Source organism: Hypanus sabinus, chromosome 22 (assembly GCF_030144855.1).
Source record: "Hypanus sabinus isolate sHypSab1 chromosome 22, sHypSab1.hap1, whole genome shotgun sequence".
Taxonomy (NCBI): Eukaryota; Metazoa; Chordata; class Chondrichthyes; order Myliobatiformes; family Dasyatidae; genus Hypanus; species Hypanus sabinus.
This window is the reverse complement of record NC_082727.1, coordinates 52,003,915-52,021,949: the sequence shown is the minus strand read 5'-3', so window position 1 is coordinate 52,021,949 and position 18,035 is coordinate 52,003,915. Positions and strand designations below refer to the sequence as shown.

General features: G+C 39.7%; 1 protein-coding gene across 1 annotated transcript in view; it reads left to right on the top strand.

The window, feature by feature from the left end:
• The window catches only part of abraxas2 (abraxas 2, BRISC complex subunit), a 43,538-nt gene extending 27,316 nt beyond the window's left edge, over positions 1–16,222 (top strand). The window contains exons 8-9 of the mRNA XM_059947729.1: positions 1,822–1,936; positions 11,908–16,222. Of these exons, the coding sequence (XP_059803712.1) occupies positions 1,822–1,936; positions 11,908–12,347 (555 nt within the window). The 3' untranslated portion in view covers positions 12,348–16,222. The remainder of the gene's footprint in view (positions 1–1,821; positions 1,937–11,907) is intronic.
• Positions 16,223–18,035: the final 1,813 nt, after the last annotated feature.

Below are 18,035 nucleotides of genomic sequence, written 5' to 3'. Positions count from 1 at the left end.
TGAATCCTTCCTTCTCATTGGAATGAACTGCTTTTGCATCTTTTGTATTATCCCCAAGAATATCTGCCACTGCAGATCCACTGTCTTTCCTGCCAGGGCATCCGCCCATTTAACTTTGACCAGCTCTTCCCTCATGGCTCTGTAGTCTCCTTTATTTAATTGCAACACTGACACCTCTGATCTGCCCTTATCCCTCTCAAATTGTAGATAAAAACTTATGTTATGATCACTACTTCCTAATGGCTCCTTTACTTCAAGATCACTTATCAATTCCTGTTCATTACACATCACCAAGTCCAAAATAGCCTCGTTCCTGGTTGGCTCAAGCACAAGCTGTTCCAAAAATACATCCCTTAGACACTCCACAAACTCCCTATCCTGGGGTCCAGCACCTACCTGATTCTCCCAGTTCACCTGCATGTTGAAATCTCCTATAACGACTGCATTACCTTTAGCACATGCCAATGTTAACTCCCTAATCAACTTGTACCCAATATCCACGCTACTGTTTGGGGGCCTGTACACAACACCCATTAGGGTCTTTTTACCCTTACTGTTCCTCAGCTCAATCCACACAGACTCTACTTCCCCTGTTCCCAAGTCACCTCTTGCTAAGGACTGAATCTCATTCCTCACCAACAGGGCCATCCCACCCGCTCTTCCCATAATTCTGTCTCTACGATAGCACGTATACCCTGGTACACTCAATTCCCAGGCCTGATCCCCTTGCAGCCATGTCTCCGTTATCCCAACAATATCGTAGTTCCCCATTTTCATCTGAGCTTCAAGCTCATCTGTCTTATTTCTGACACTACTCGCATTCAAGTATAGAATTCTTAGCCCATTCCTCCTCTCTTTGCTTAAAACACTGTCTACTGTACCTAACCCAGCTCCTTGAACTTCCATCGGGCTAATTGCACCCTGAATTTTGATGACCTTCTCAAGATCACCCAAACCTTCTACACATTTAACCCCATGCTCCTTCTGACCAACCCTCTGGATCTGGATCCCTGCCCCCTGCACATCTAGTTTAAACCCCTCCGAGCAGCACTGGCCAACACTCCTGCAAGAATGTTAGTACCCCTCCGGTTCAGATGTAGACCGTCTCTTCGAAACAGATCCCAATGTCCCTGGAACAAAGACCAATTATGCAAAAACCTGAACCCTTCCTTCCTGCACCATGCTCTCAGCCTCGTATTGATGTGCATAATCATTCTATTCTTCGCCTCACTCGCACGTGGCACAGGTAGCAATCTTGAGATTGTCACCCTGGAAGTCCTGCCTTTCAGCTTCACTCCTAACACCCTGAACTCTCTAAGCAGGACCCCCTCACTCACTACATCGTTGGTCCCTACATGGACCACTACATCTGGGTTCATGCCCTCGTTCTCAAGAATAGCCTGCACCCGATCTGAGATGTCCCGGACCCTGGCACCAGGGAGGCAACATACCATCCGAGACTCCCGATCTGCCCAAAAAATCTCCTATCTGCCCCCCTGACAATAGAATCCCCTAAAACTATCGCTCTCTTCTCTTTCCTCCTCCCCTTTCTAGTCGAGGGTTCAACCTCTGTGCCAGAGGCAGGACCACTACAACTCATTCCTGGTAGAATGATAAGCTCTTCTGCATCCCCAGCTTCCTGTTTATACTATTTGAGCTTTCAGCCAATTGACTTATCATTTGGGATTTGCCTGTATTTGCTGTTTGCTTTTTATCCAAGTACAGCTGTAAAGCACATTGAGATGGCATATCAGTTAAATAAATTTAATGTTGATTTAAATTGAACTATGTAGTAAAGATAATCTTTTAACATTTTTGTAGACTGTATGTGGAGAAGTGGAAAAGAGTGAGCAAACAGTTGAAAGTTATCTTCTAGAAGTGGATAAATTGAAGAAACAAATAATACGGAGGAAAAGGGAGATTAAAGAGGAAAAGAGTAAGTAAATGGCAAGTGTAAATTGCACATAATAGGTATAAATGTTTGTTAAAGAAAGTAACGCCAAGTGGCTTTAGAGTGATAACTTCTTGAACAAATATGAAGAGTAATGTGTTACTCTTGCATGGCCAGAAGTATGCTGTCATGAATAAATCACAACAAATACAGCATATTTGCTGTTTTTAAAAAAAAATCAAGCAACCTATTTATCCTGGATATTAGAGGTTTTGGTACAAGTGTTTGCAATTAAAGGGAAAATTGAATCTGGTTTATTCACACTCTGTATGATCCCATGTTCTGTTGTGAATATACAGCAATGTACATCAGTATGCTTTGATTAAACTTGTAGGTCTTGACAGGTTCACTGTCATTCCTCGATTGGTTTCAAAATTTGAAACTAAACATACGAAATCAAACTGCTCACTCTGTGTCCAAAATTATAAAAAATCCATACGTAAAAGATGTCACCAGAACTGTGAGCTGGGGGGGGGGGGGGGGGGTGGTGGGCGATGTTGGAGGTAGTGGAGTCTTGAGTTACAAGTATAGGATGGTGCCTTTTTCCCCTTGGTGCACAGAACACTGAGGGTGGCCTTACTGTGGTACAGCTGCAAGAAAAGGTTCATACCTTTGCATTTACCTGGTTTTCTGCATTAGTTACTCATAGGATGTGGTCTGATATTCATCTAAGTCACAGTAATAGACAAACACAATCTGCCTAAGCTAATAATTGTACTTTTCATGTCTTTGTTAAACACATTGTTTAATTATTCCTAGTCCAGACTGGAAAAAGTATGTGAACCTCTAGGGTAATGTCTTCTAAAACAACTATTTGTGTCAGGTGTTCCAGTCAATGAGCTGAGATTGGAGGTGTGGGTTGTAGAGGTGCCCTGCCCTATGAAAAAGACACAAAGTCAGGTTACTGACAGTCCACCCTTCTCAAGAAAGATCACCAGTCCTCAAACAAAACAATTTTCAGAGGGCCTTAGAAGAATTGTAGAGATGCATGAAGTTGGAAAAGGCTACAAAACCATTTCTATAGACTTGAGTGTCCATCAGTGCACGGTAAGAGAAATTGTTTACAAATGGAAGAAATTCCAGTACTGTTGCTACTCTCCCTAGGAATGGGAGTCCTGCACAGATCACACCAAAAGCACATGTGTAAGTAATGCAGAAAACCAGGTAATTGCAGAGGGTTCACAAACTTTTTCTTGTAACTGTTTATAAAATCATGGAGCTGGGGAAATAGAGAAGGTGGATTGCCGTGGTTGTCTTAACAGTTAGGGGAGTCTAAAACTAAAGGACAAAGATTTAAAGTGAGAGGGGAAAGATTTAAAAAGGTCCAGAGGGGAAGCTTCACACAGAATATGGTGGGTATGCAGTGCCAGAAAAAGCGATATTAGAGATGGATGCACTTAGAATATTTAAAGATATTTAGAGGTGTACGTCGATAGCAAAGATTTGGTGAGATATTGTCCACAGGCAGATGGGACTAGCTTGGATAGACATCTTAGTTGGTGTGGAATAGTTGGGCTGAAGTATCATGCTGGTAAACTATGGTTCTATGATTCAATTAAAGCATGTCACTGTGCTTGCTTTTGTATGGGTGCAAGGTGCTCTTTTATTTTTCTTAAACCGAGGGTAACCCAGTGCTTAGTTCTGTGCTCTCGAATTAGCAAACTCACTCAGAGAAGGCAAGTGTCACTGGTAAGTTCAACAATTCAGAATCAGAATTGGGTTTATTATCACCGGCATGTGACGTGAAATTTGTTAACTTAGCAGTTCAATGTAATACATAATCTAGCAGACAAAAAATAATTATAAATAAAACATAATAATGAACAAGTACATCAATTACATATATTGAATAGAATTTTTTTTTAATGTGCAAAAACAAATACTCTATTTTTTTTTAAAGTGAGGTAGTGTCCAAAGCTTCAATATTAATTTAGGAATTGGATGGCAGAGGGGAAGAAGCTGTTCCTGAACCGCTGAGTGTGTGCCTTCAGGTTTCTGTACCTCCTACCTGATGGTAACAATGAGAAAAGGCATGCCCTGGGTGCTGGAGGTCCTTAATAATGGATGCTGCCTTTCTGAGACACCACTCCTTTAAAAATGTCCTAGGTTGCTGCCTGTCTGTGAAGGTCATAGTTGTCTATTGTTGCAAACTGTTGTAATCTGTGGAGTAAACTGTTTCCAAAAATCTCTTATTTAACATCTCAAAACTGAATGAATGACAACATACTTCCTAGTTAGGCTAATCTATAGATAAGTAAGGAAATTGTGACACCGTTTTTGCTCTTATTGTCATTTGCTAACTGGGTCTAGGGCTTGAGAGGTGACAAGATACTTATGCAACTTGTGGAATTCTGCAGCTACTGCTGGAGTGATTCAGTGTTTAATCTGGTGGATAATATTGAATTTATTAAATCAAATAATGGATGTTCTAGCACAGCTCAGGTTTGTGTCTCTTTGGTGGTATAGATGGTGTCCAGAGAATGGTTACTTACCCCAGAATATCCAGCTTCTCAGTTGACCTTTTTCCTTGGTGTTTGAAGTTGTGCTTAGTTCTGAGCCCTAGATTATTAGGAGGGAGTTTGACTACAATGATGAGTTCAATTGAGTGAAAAGAATTCATCTCTCCAAGGGATGAATTGTTCCCTTTGGTGGAGCTGTAAATTGAACTGAAAACTACAATCATCACTAAGTATCCCAACTTTTGATCTTTGAAAATAAGACCATAAGATATAGGAACAGAATGAGATCATTTAGTTAGGCTATCTTAGGCCATTGAGTCTACTCTGGCATTTAGACATGGCTGACTTTTTAGGAGCAGTAATGAATAACTTCCATGAGAAGGTGCCAAAGATAACATGCCTGAAAACATATCCAAGTTATTTTGGTACACAGGCAGTCCCCGAGTTACGAATGTCTGACTTATGGACAACCCGTACTTACGAACCAAGGAAGGAGAATGTTGTCCGCCATTGTCGCAACACTGTCTGCCATTTTAAGTAGTTGCCATTGTCACTGTGTTGAATGTTTAACTTTGTATTTGGGTTAAATTTTTCTTAGATTCATCCTGACCCCAACCCCCACCCCAAGTTGGCTGGTGGTGCAGTCAGATCAGCACTGGGCTAAAGACCGGAGGTTCCAGAGTTCGATTTAGTGACAGACCGTTCCCGTGTCAGGTTGATGTCGATCCAGTGACTCCCGTACTGTCCGTGCTGGGTTGATGTCGAGCTCGCAATTCAACTTTGTAAAAAAACACTGCCACTTCCAGTTTAAATTCCCACGTGAAATATTATGGAGGATCAAATACCCAAACCTAGCACAGCCCCCAGTTGTCCCATTTAACCTGTCTCAGTGCGGTGCAGTTTAGCACCCGGAGAATTCAGTGTGGTGGTACTTGGGACCCAGTGGACCTCGGGTGCCGACGCAGGTCAGGACCCGCCGCCCGCAGTGTTTCTGTTCCATTGATGGGAAGCGATTGCGATTGAAAATAAAAGCGGAAATAATAAAGCATTTGGAAAGAGGTGAAATGCCATCAGTCATTGGAAAAATGTTGGGCTAGAGTCGGTCAACGACCATAAAGTGAGAATAATGGAGCATGTGAAACGCCCTGCCCCGATGAAAGCTACAATTATTACTAAGCAACGCAGTGGTTTAATTATTGGAATACATATGTTTCTTAAGTGCTTTATATGCATAGAAAGGTAAAATATATACTATATACTAAGACAAACGTTTGACACTAAATAATACCGGATGTACTTGTTCCAACTTACATACAAATCTGACTTAAAGTCAGACTCAGGAACGGAACTCGTACGTAACCTGGGGACTGCCTGTTTTTGAAGCAGAAATTGATAGGTTCTTAATTGGTAAGGGTGTCAAAAGTTATGGGGAGAATGCAAAAGAATAGAGTTGAGATGGATAATAAATCAGCCATGATGGAACAGTGGATCAGATTTGATGGGCCAAATGCTTAATTCCACTCCTATATCTTGTGCTCTTATGGTTTAAAATATCAACCATCTTCCTTTTGATATGTAACAATTGTCATCAGAGTTGCCCTTTGATTCTTGATCCCCTCACTTTGGCTGGAGCTCCTTAATATCACACTTAGACATATGTGTCCCCTATCAAAGATGTTATTTCAGGCCTCACAAGATCTCATGTTTATTGGTTCATATAAGCAGAATCCAGGTAATGCACACGTGGGTAGATAATTAGCAAGTGACACTTAATATTGCTGATACTTTTAGAGTAAGCAGTTGCATTAATTGGCCTCATTGGATTTTTCTTCTTTTTTGTATACATTCAGCAACCTGTGCTGTCACCTTACTATAGCTTGTACCTGTTCACACTTGTAAAACAATGTCCCACGGAGATTGAAATTAATCTTTGTTCACATGGGCCACATTGGATGGTGTGGCATCATTAGGCCAAAAGAGCCATTTTGCCATCCTGTATCTCTAATAACAAAAAATGAGTTTAAACATTTCTAAACCTGCAGCAAAGCATAATATTTAGATCTTGAATAGTAGCGGTATAAGGTCATTTCCTTTGAAACATCTTAATCTGAAACCTTTGCTTTGCTTATCAATTTTTAGTTATAGAGAAGTACAGCACAGAAGTAGGCCCTTGGGGCCCATCTGGTCTGTGCTGAATCAATTGAAATTGCCTAGTCCTATCAACTTGTACCCGGGCCATAGCCCTCCATACCGCTCCTATCCATATACCTGTCCAAGCTTCTCTTAAACGTTGTTATTGAGCTTGCATGCACCACTTGCACTGGTACCTCATTCCACTCTCTTACACCCTTCTAAGTGAAGAAGGCTCACACAGCTCTAGTGACCCAGGTTCAGTTCTGATCTTTAGCACTGTGTGTATGGGGTTTGCATGTTCTGTGGTTGCCTGGTATATTGGTTTCCTTCCACATCAGTTTATTCGTTATGAGCTGTGTCGTATGACATAGGTGGTAATGGTTTCTCCGTGACCATCTTTGATCTTGGCGTATTTTTCTAAAGAAGTGATGTGCCATTGCCGCCTTCTGAGCAGTATTGTTACATGACAGGTGACCCCCCTCACCCCAGCCATTATCAGTGCTCTTCAGAAATTGCCCGGCATCAGTGATTATATAACTAGGGTTTGTGGTATGCTCCAGCTGCTCATACAGCCATCCACCTTGCCCAAGCGTGACCTGCAGGCTAGGAGAGGGAAGGAGCACCGTATACCTCCTTTGATAGACATATCTCCACCCTGCCATGTTACCATCAGTAGGTGGAGAAATTTCCTTTATCAATACGTAGAAGTCCCAACATGACAGCATGTGATACTGGATCTGCTATTAGGGAATGAGACAGGGCAAGTTGCAGAGATCGTAAGTGCATTCTTTGTATCCGTATTTACTCGGGAGACAGATAGTCTATAGAAGTGAGACAAAGCGGCATCGACTTCATGGAACCTGTACAGATTACAGAGGAAGATGTGTTGAGGCAAATCAGGGCCTGACAAGGTGTTCCCTTGGACCCTATGGAGGCAAGTGCAGAAATTGCTGAGGTCCGAGCAGAGGTATTTAGCGACAGGAGAGGTGCTAGAGCAGGCATGGGCAAACTACGGCCCGGGGGCCATATGCGGCCCGTTAAGCTTTTTAATCCGGCCCGCAGAACTTGATGAAATTATATTAATAAACCTTGTTAACATTTTTTCCTCGCAAATCTGGCGTTTTCCCAATAGATGACGCACTCTATATACATTGACCTTTGCTGAGGTGCAGCATATTACTCCACATTTGCGCTTTACTGTGACCTTGTGGCGACCCATTTCCTGGCACATCCGAACCGGCTTACAATTAGCCAGCGTTCCGGCTAAGGGAGATAGCCTGTGGGAATTTGCGAGCACAGAGCTTTGGAGCCTCTGCGCCACGGGGGGCAGGTTGAGGGAGGCTTAAAAGTGAGGTTGGGGATTTCGAATAAAGTTTTTTCCTTTGACTGCAGTTACCGACTCCGTGTCGTAATTTTAGCGCTGCATGTAGCACACCGCTACAACCTCTTACCCCTTCTGTAAAGATGAGTGGAGCTAAGAAAAGAAAAGTGGATAGAGAATGTCGGGTGTTTAATAAGGAGTGGACAACTAAATTATCTTTTTACCGAACACCAATCAACTGCTGTATGCCTGATATGCCAAGAGACTGTGGCGGTTTTTAAAGAATATAATATCCCGTGATATTTTATTTTCTCTTATGAGGTGTATTACCAAAACACTCCGTCCATCTGCTCCTGGTCCGGCCCCCCTGTCAAATTTTAGAACCCTTTGTGGCCCACAAGTCAAAAAGTTTGCCCACCCCTGTGCTAGAGGATTGCAGGATAACCAATGTTGTTCTGTTTTTTTTTAAAAAAAAGGCTCTAAACATAAACCAGGAAATTATAGTCTGGTGAGTCTGCCATCAGTTGTGGGAAAGTTATTAGAAGGTATTCCAAAGGAACCGTATATGTGAGTACTGTAAATTCCGGACTATAAGCCGCTACTTTTTTCCCACGCTTTGAACACTGCGGCCTATACTACGGTGCGGCTAATGCATGTTTTTTTTTCATGCCGCCAAAAACATTTTGCCTCGTAACAGTAGACCAATAAAATTGATGAGTAGTTCACAGAGGTCCAATGAATTTGTACGATAAATCAAGCGCACTTTCACAATTAAATTATTGTAAATCAGTCATTTGTACTCACCCTCATCAACATGGAAAACACTCGAAGAAAAGCATATGATACAGCTTTTAAGTTAAAGGCGATCAATCTGGCGGTTGAAGAAGGAAATCGAGCTGCTGCACATAATCTTGGCATAAATGAATCGATGGTGAGACAGTGGAGACGCCAGCATGAAGAACTGAGTCAATGCAAAAAGATGACAAAAGCTTTCGGAGGTAATCATTGCAGATGGCCCGAACTTGAAAACTTTCTTGAAGACTGGGTTAACACACAGAGAGCAGGCGGCCGCGGTGTTTCCACCGTGCAGGTCAGACTGAAGGCTAAAGCAATCGCCACCAAAATGAAAATCGAAGATTTTAGAGGTGGGCCATCGTGGTGTTTTAGATTTATGAGACGAAAAGGCCTGTCCGTCAGGGTACGCACGACTCTGTGTCAGCAGCTCCCTCCCGACCACGAGGAAAAACTTGCTAACTTCTGCACATTCACTCAAACAAAGATAGCGGAGAATTCCATCGGGCCAGATGATATCATAAATATGGATGAATTACCTTTGACGTTTGACCTGCCTCTCACTCGGACTGTTAATAAAAAAGGTGACTCGTCCATCACACTGAAAACAAGTGGCCATGAGAGAACGCATTTTACTTGTGTTCTGAGCTGCACAGCATCCGGACTAAAGCTTCCACTGATGGTGATTTTTTAAGTGGCTGACAATGAAAGTTCAGTGAAAGCTGCCATCAAGAGTACAAACTCAATTCCAGCTGTGATTCCTGGGGGCACCACGAAGTATTTGCAGCCACTGGACATCAGCGTGAACCGGGCATTTAAAGTGGCGCTGCGTGTTGAGTGGGAGGCTTGGATGACGAGCGGCGAGAAATCCTTTACCAAAACAGGACGCATGCGAAGAGCATCTTTAACTCAAGTCTGCCAGTGGATCCTAAATGCGTGGAGCCATGTCACAACATCCACCATCACCAACGGGTTTCGAAAGGCTGGACTGCTGCGTGATGAAGAGGACCGCGTGCACTCAAGTGAGAGCGACAACGAAGAGACTGAAGTGAGTGACGAGATCCTGAGGTTGTTCAATTCGGACACTGAAGAAGAGGACTTTGATGGTTTTAGTGCGCAGGAGGAAGATGAAGAAGGCGATCAATAACTTTTCCTGGTAGGCTGCAGTATATATATTTTTTTACCAGTCGTTAGGAGATATTGGAATGTTGTTTGTGCACTGTTCAGTAAAAAAGTATACGCAACGTAATTTGTGTGTTATCGATACGTATGTATATTTAAAAGTAGCTGTGTTACAGGCACTGTTCGAAAAAAAGCATTTGCAATATGTATTTGTTTATGTTACCATACAGATTTAATTAAAAGTTTAAAAAATCCTCACGTGTAATATCTTTCTGTGTAAATATCTCATATTACAACGTGGGACACCTGCGGCTTAAAATCCGGTGCGGCCTGTACAAGTACAAAATTGATTTTCTTTCTAAAATTAGAGCGTGCGGCTTTTAATCAGGTGCACTCTGTAGTCCGGAATCTACGGTACTTGGATAAAAGTTGACTGATTAAAGATCATCAGTATGGCTTTGTGCGTGGTAGGTCATGTCTGACCAATCTTACAGTGTTTATCAAAGAAATTACCAGGAAAGTTGATGAAGGCAAGGAAGTGGATGTTGTCTACATAGACTTAGTAATGTACAATGTCCTATGTATGTTACTCAAAATGGGGTCTTTGGTTTGTTACGAGTAGGAATGCTTCTTTGTCTGATAAATGTTTCTCTCGCCATTGTTTCGCTTTAGAATGGCTGATATGGTAATTGTATTCATTTGTTAATCAATGGGGAATGTTATTGTGTTTTGTGAGGCTGGGAACTTGGGGGAGGGGTTGCGCGGGCTGGGAGTGTGAAGGGAGTCGGGAGAAAGACGCCGAGGAAGGTGGACGTGTGCTCGGAAGACCACCGGGGAGTCCGGGGTGGAAGACGTGGAAGTCGGAGGCAAGTGATGAAGGGTCGAATGGTTCGATGGTTGAGCTCCAACGAGTGCACTAAACAGACTGAACTTTGATAAGTTGGCGCCTTTTGTTTTTTTCCTTGTGTGTGTATATATATATGTGTGTGTGTGTGTGTGTGTGTATATATATATATATATATATATATATATATATATATATATATATATATATATATATATATTGTATTGCCTAATACTCTTTTAATTTTAGTAAGCTCTTTAAAGTGTATTTCATAACGGTATTTGTTGTGGGTTTGATACTGTTGGCGGGCGCGAGGCATAAACTCGATTCTCACAGCACCTGCGAGTACGGGAGGTGGGTTGGTGAGTGGCTGGATCTCCATTTCCCCTAGATATATACCAGCCTTTTGGGTAAGTGTTACAGTAAGGTATTTGACGAAGTCCCGCATGGGAGGCTGGTCAAGAAGGTTCAGTTGTTTGGCGTTCAGGACGAAGTAGTAAATTGGATTAGACATAGGCTTTGGGGGAGAAGCAGGAGGGTGGTGGTAGGGGTTTGCGTCTCTGACTGGAAGCCCGTATGTAGTGGTGTGCCACAGGGATTGGTGCTGGGTTCTATGTTGTTTGTCATCTGGATCGATGATGATGTGGTTACCTGCATCAGAAAATTTGCAAGTGACACAAAGACTGGGGTGTAGTAGACAGTGAGGAAGGATATCATGGCTTGCAGAGGGATCAACTGGAAAAATGGCAGATGGAATTTAATTGTAAGGAAAGATTGAATAGGTTAGGACTTATAATTTTGTATACCTCTCTTCAAATCTCTTCTCAATCTTCTACATTCCAAGAAATAAGGTATATAGACAGGGTAAATGCAAACAGGCTTTTTCCACTGAGGTCGGTTGGGACTACAACCAAAGAACATGGGTTAAGGTGAAAGATGGGAGGTTTAAGGGGAATGAACGTGAGAGTGTGGAACGAGCTGCTAGCACAAGTGGTACATGCAAGCTCGATTTCAACATTTAGGAGAAGTTTGGATAGGTTTCAGTGCAGGTTGATGAGTAGGCAGTTTAAATGGTTTGAGCATGGACTAATGGACTGAAGGATCTGTATCTGTGCTATACTTCTCTATGATTCTAATTGGACATTGTAAATTGGCCTTGGTGTGAAAATACATTTCACAATCAAAAAAAAATGTAAGAGGATCTTTGGAGTACTATGCAGTTTTACTTTGCCTCTGTGAAGTAAATTAATATGTATAATTGTTTTTTTTTTCTGAATCTATTTAGAACTTCAAGAAGCTGCACTGAATAGAGGATTAGCTGAAGAAGATTCGGTATGTGTGCCTAATCTGAGGACCAGTCCTGAACAAGTAATGGAAGTACATATGCAAGAACGTTTGGACTCTATTCCTATTCTGTTGCCTAATTCTGATGTCACTGCTAGGGGCAGTTTGCAGGGGATGAGTGGTACTTTGGTGACTCGGTTACAAGGTGTGGGATCTGCTAGCAAAGCTACAGCAAGCACAAGTGCTCCAAACTACAATGAAAACCGAATGGGGAGTCCCCACTCACAAAAAGCACATGAAGATATTGTTAATAAAGAAGAGGACAATTATGAAAGCTTGCACGAACCTTCAGAAACATCTGACAGTGACTACACTGCACTGGGTGAAATGTGTCCGAATTCACACCCAAATGAAGACAGAAATCAAACATCACAAATATAACAGACTCTCGTGGCACTAATTTGTGATGCACATTAATTTTGAAGGATGTGAGGAAGGATAGTTTTCAGCCGAGCAATTGAATCAATGTGTAACAGGAAGGCTTCTGTGTGCAGAAAACTTTAATAACCTACTTGAATGTTTATTGCCTTGTGCATAGTCTGATTTCAGATAAATGGGATGTAGGATTTTTCTGTACTCTTAGAAAGGTTCACATGTTGCAGCCAAAAATTGCTTCCAAAGGCACAATACCAACTATAGACACAATGATAGCACCAGAGTTTTTTTTTAAAGTGGTATCACAGATTTAAATCAATTGCTGCTGGGTCTGTATCCAATGAAGAGTTTGTTTTAATTTGACAATACCATACTACTTGCACTATTTTGTTTTTTGTCTTTCTTTTTTGCAGGTTCACAAAAGGGAACATTGTCAGCGGCCTTCAAAATTCAAAACCCCATTAGGAGCCAAATTAGTGCTTTTTCAAATCTTTGTAACCTAATTGGAACAGAGATTGATTATATAATTGCTTTAGAATGCACGTTGTGAGGTTATGTGACTAGGACTGTAATATTTGGAGGATTTGAAATTTTGTAGTGTAATGTATCACTGCATCTAACATTCAGTCCTTTTTTTTAAATGGTGATGTAATTTGCCAGTATGTAATCCAAAACAGCTTCGATATCTTCAATTATGTGCCTGACTGGTAGTATAGCAAAATATGTACATATATATATACATATATATATATACATATATATATAAAGTAATCTGCTCACTGCTCCTGTTTACTAGAATTATTGCTATATTCCTTTTGGGTGCTATAATTTTTCCCCCAATTCTGTTTGCCAAATTTTAGCTTAGAATTTTTAATGAGGAGAAGTTTCGGTATGTTTTTTAAAAAGAGCCATGGGAGTCAATCAGAGATATAGGAATATTATTGGGGTTAACATAAATCTTGGATGGAATTACAGGAATTAATAATTTAAAGTTAATGGCTTTTGAGTATTCCCAAAATGGGACTAAAATTTAAGTCTCATTAAATTTAGTAAATTTGTTTACTTTGGGTTAGTTGTCAAATCTTTGGGTGACAATCTTTTGTACAAACTGGGACAAAGTATTGTGTATAACTTGTTTTTGTTGTAATTCACAGGGAGCTTTTATGTTTGTTTATGTACTCTGTCCTGTACTCAGGAATTGTGTGTGTGTGTGTGTATACGCATTTTAATGTAAAATGAATGTAATACATCCTGTCAACTTAAAAGTAATATTAGTGACTCCCCAAGCAGATTTGCAGTCTGAAGGCATCAACAATGACTTTTTTTCATTAGAGTTTTACCCAATTCAATATGTTTCAGTGTATTTGAAGGAAAAGCACTTTGTCCCAAATTTTTGTTTAACCTTTTGATTTATTTTCAAAAACTGTACAACACCAAATATCCTGCAGTTTTACAGTAAGTGGTTTGATATGCTTAACAACTTAACAATTCAGTTTTATAAGAGAAAAGCAAGTATTCTTGAAAATAATTTTGTATAATCAGAGAGAGATCATGTTTAGATTGAACAAGAATGTGAATATTGCTCTTGCCATCAAATGATTATGGGAGTTTGCACAAATTCGTTAAATTAATTACCATTTATAGAAGAACTTGATGGATATTATTTAAAATTGGGCAATAATAGGTCATAAATTATATAATGTAGCTGTTAAAAATAAAATTAGCAGTTAAAAAAAATTGGAAGAAAATTGTTTCAAGCTTCAAAAAATCAACTATGAGATTAATATATGATTAAAATGCATTGAGATGCAGTGGTACTGAAATATTTCATATCAGAAAAAATGGTAAATTGCATTATTCCATTTATTCTCTACCATTTCTTTGACAGCTAAATATAGGGTCTACACAAATATGGCTATAAAGTTAACTGGTTAGCAACAATGGAAGTGGTACACTGATGTATTTTTTTGGAGTATTCTGAGAAGTTAATTTTATCTGTTAGAGATGTATGACTGATTATGATTCAATCTCAAGGCATTACTTACTGCCTGTTACACCACTGGTGTTTGAGGCAGCAATGAAGGTCCTCCATCACTGGCAGTGTTCAGGGCTTCCTTCATGTCAGTAGCTTCCTCTCTGTTTTCACTGCTATCAGTCATGAAAGTCCCAAGTGGAGACTCAGGAATACTGTTACACTCAGATGTAGAAGGATTCTTCATTGCTGTTTCTGTAGCAATTTTGTTTTACTAGGGTTGTTAGCCCTGAGGTGAACCCCCAAACCTGGAGGGCCTCTTGTCTGTTCTCTACCTTTTGACCTCTGGTATAGGTGGCCTGGCCAAGAGCCAAAGCCAGTCAACATAGCTCCGGGTCACTGAGGTATGCAAGCCTCCCAACTGTGCCGAGGTTGTGGTCCTCTTGGGAGAATATCTAGACATGGAACAGTGTAATGCTATCATCATGCACAAGTGCTTCTGTCAGCACTGTAATCCCTCAACATTTCAAGAACCAAAATTCACAATTACATTAATTCCTGTCAGTTTTAATTTTCAGTTTCACAATTTTATGTCAGAACTCACACAGACTTGATTAAAATCAATGCTCTCATTAGTTTAAACTTCCATATCCTCTGGCCTTAAATTTGTTTAATCTGTTTGTGATTGTACCAAATGTATTTTTCAGCATTTAATAACTAGTCTGTGAATCTATTTAACTCATTAGTTTTGAAAGCCAATCTCTGTGTAGACAGTAACAAAAATATAATGACTAATGCAGACTAATCTAGTCCTATCAAAGCTTGAGAAAAAGAAATTATTTGCTAACTGTAATTGTTGCAGTTATGCAACACATTCTAATTTCTGCATTATTGATAGGTTTTCTTAAAATAAACATAACTGCTTTTTATTTGACTATATGCAGTGTCAGTGCTTTTTCAAAACTTGTATGAAATATTTGGGCTAGATTTGCATTACTGCCTTTTGGGGGTACATGGAATGCAGTATGATTGATACTCAGTGAAGTTTTTGGTTAAAGTTTATTGTCTAATCTGCAGGAATTATATGCTGTTGTTTAGCCACATTTTTCAGCGTGGCATTGCAGATAATTTCTGCACAGCAAGACAATCATTCTTACTGACCAAATCTTTCTCCAAAATTTAACTCCTTACTGGTTTGAAATTACTAGCATTATGCTCAATTTATATCAATTGTTTCCATGTGGTGAGGGTTAGAAATTGCATACTTGCTCTACCTTTTAATATGTTTAAAAGAATTCCATTAATTTTGACCTAGCCTATGGTACAGAAATACAAGATTACTGATGACAGTGATGGCACTCTTATCCTAATGACACAACTAGAGAGAAGATGATTGAGTTTTGATTACCAGTTGTGGTATTTAGTAAAACATGTTTAGATTATGAAATATATTCACTGGCAGATTTGAAAGCTGCAGTGAACAAACATTAGCACTGTTTTGTCAGATAAGTATTTGGAGTTGACAAATTAGTGCTAAATGGAAATGTAGGAAGTATGAATATGCAATTATTTTTAATGCATATACACAAATACTGTATGAAAAATCTGTAAAATGAGTAACAGAGGAAGTGACTTAATAGATGTTACCTTCCCTGTCCTTGGAAATAAGCAGTTGAAATAAAAAGTTTGAAATACTGATATATTCCCATCTTGTTCTCCCCCACCTCCCATTTTATCTCCATTTTCTCCCTTGCACTGTGATTGAATTCTCAGGTTTTGTCATTGAAAACAGTTTCAACTGCCAGTGATCGAAAGTTCACTCCAGTGATTTAAATGATTGAAGTTGTAAAACAATGTAATTTTCTGTAAATTACTTCAGCTGAAATAAAAGTTCATGGGTGATGCAGCAGGTATGGAGAATGAAACATTTGTTCAAATGGCAGTTCCCCAAGAAAACCCATTTTAGAATTTTGCAATAGCAATTCCAGTATTGATTGCACCTATCAAGTAGCCATCTAAGTATTTTGATTGTTTAGTGACATAAAAAGTTTTTAAAATATTTCCAGTTTTAATCCAGAAGCCTAATTAATGAGTATACAAGCTGAAACTACTGAATTTCAAGATGACAATACACTTTAAGCAGATTCACATTTTAATGCTTCCCATAAAAGTTGAATTATACTAAACAGTAATATTACTGTAATATGTAAATATTGTAATTATTGGTATAGGAAAAGTCTTCTGAGGTGAAAACATCCAAGTGTAAATATAAGTGCATTTTCCCCAAAAATATGACAAAAATTGCATGAATGGATAGGGCATTTTGCGGTTGTACTCTACATTGAAAATATTTACTGGTAGTTCTATATCTAAGATTTATTTGGCTTAAATTACTGGATAAGAGGTGCAGCAATAACTATAGTTGACTCATAGCTCTGAAGATCATTGTTTGATGTACCACTTTTCCTGTATTTGCAATTTATGACCTTGCAAATCACTCAGATTTCCCCTGGGTGCTCCCCTTTCCTTTGTGCCAAGTATGTGCTGGTAGGTTAGTTGGCCACCATAAACTTCAGTGTAAAAGATTAAAAGGGGAGCTAACAGGCACATTGGTGGCATTTCCTTCCTATAACTTGTTCTCTTTCTTGAGATAGATTGCTTGCTGAAAAGCCAAAGTAAATTTGTTATTGTATTACTATATACAACTGAGATTCACAGTAAATTTCAGAAACAGAATGGACAAATAACCAATGTGCAAAAAAGAATGCAAATACAAGAAAAAAAAATTACCAAGAAAATAAGATGAATTCATGTAAATGAGCCAGGTTCAGTAAGAACAATTCAGTGGTGAGGCGAATGAAGTTACCCCCCATGCAAAAATGATTGTGGGCTAATAACCGTTACTGAACCTGTTGATGTGGGTCCTGAGGCTCCTGTACCACCTTCTCGATGACGGCATTGTCTGGCTTGTGTGGGTCTTTGATGATGGATACTGTTCTGCAACAGCACTCCATGTACATGTGCTCAAAAGGCAAGGAGGGCTTTGTCCATTATTGTATCTTGTATGAGTTAAGCAGTTACCTTCATTTGACACCCCAGTACAGATGAAGTGATCTATGTTGGAAGTGGGATACAGACCTCCAATATCAATTACTTTACACTATCTTAAGTTTGCAGCTCTACTAACATTTCACACGTGTCTATAGCTGGATGAAAAATAGTCCTGGCTGGAATTGACTGATGGTAATATAATTTAGAGTCTCAGTTGTGACTTAGAATTGAACAATTTATTAAATGCAAAACCACTGCAAGCTAAAGATGCATCTTGAAATTTAGACAAAAAGGATCTATCACCATCATATTGAAAGTTTGCACAACTTATTGACAAACCTTATTGAATTTTTTGAAGTTACAAGGAATGTTGACGAGGGTAAGGCAGTGGATGTAGTCTATATGGACTTCAGAAAGGCCTTTGACAAAGTTCCACATGGAAGGTTAGTTAAGAAGGTTCAGTTGTTAGGTATTAATGCTGGAGTAATAAAATGGATTCAACAGTGGCTAGATGGGAGATGCCAGAGAGTAGTGGTGTTTAATTGTTTATCGGGATGGAGGCCGGTGACTAGCGGAGTGCCTCAGGGATCTGTTTTGGGCCCAATGTTGTTTGTAATATACATAAATGATCTGGATGATGGGGTGATAAATCGGATTAGTAAGTATGCAGA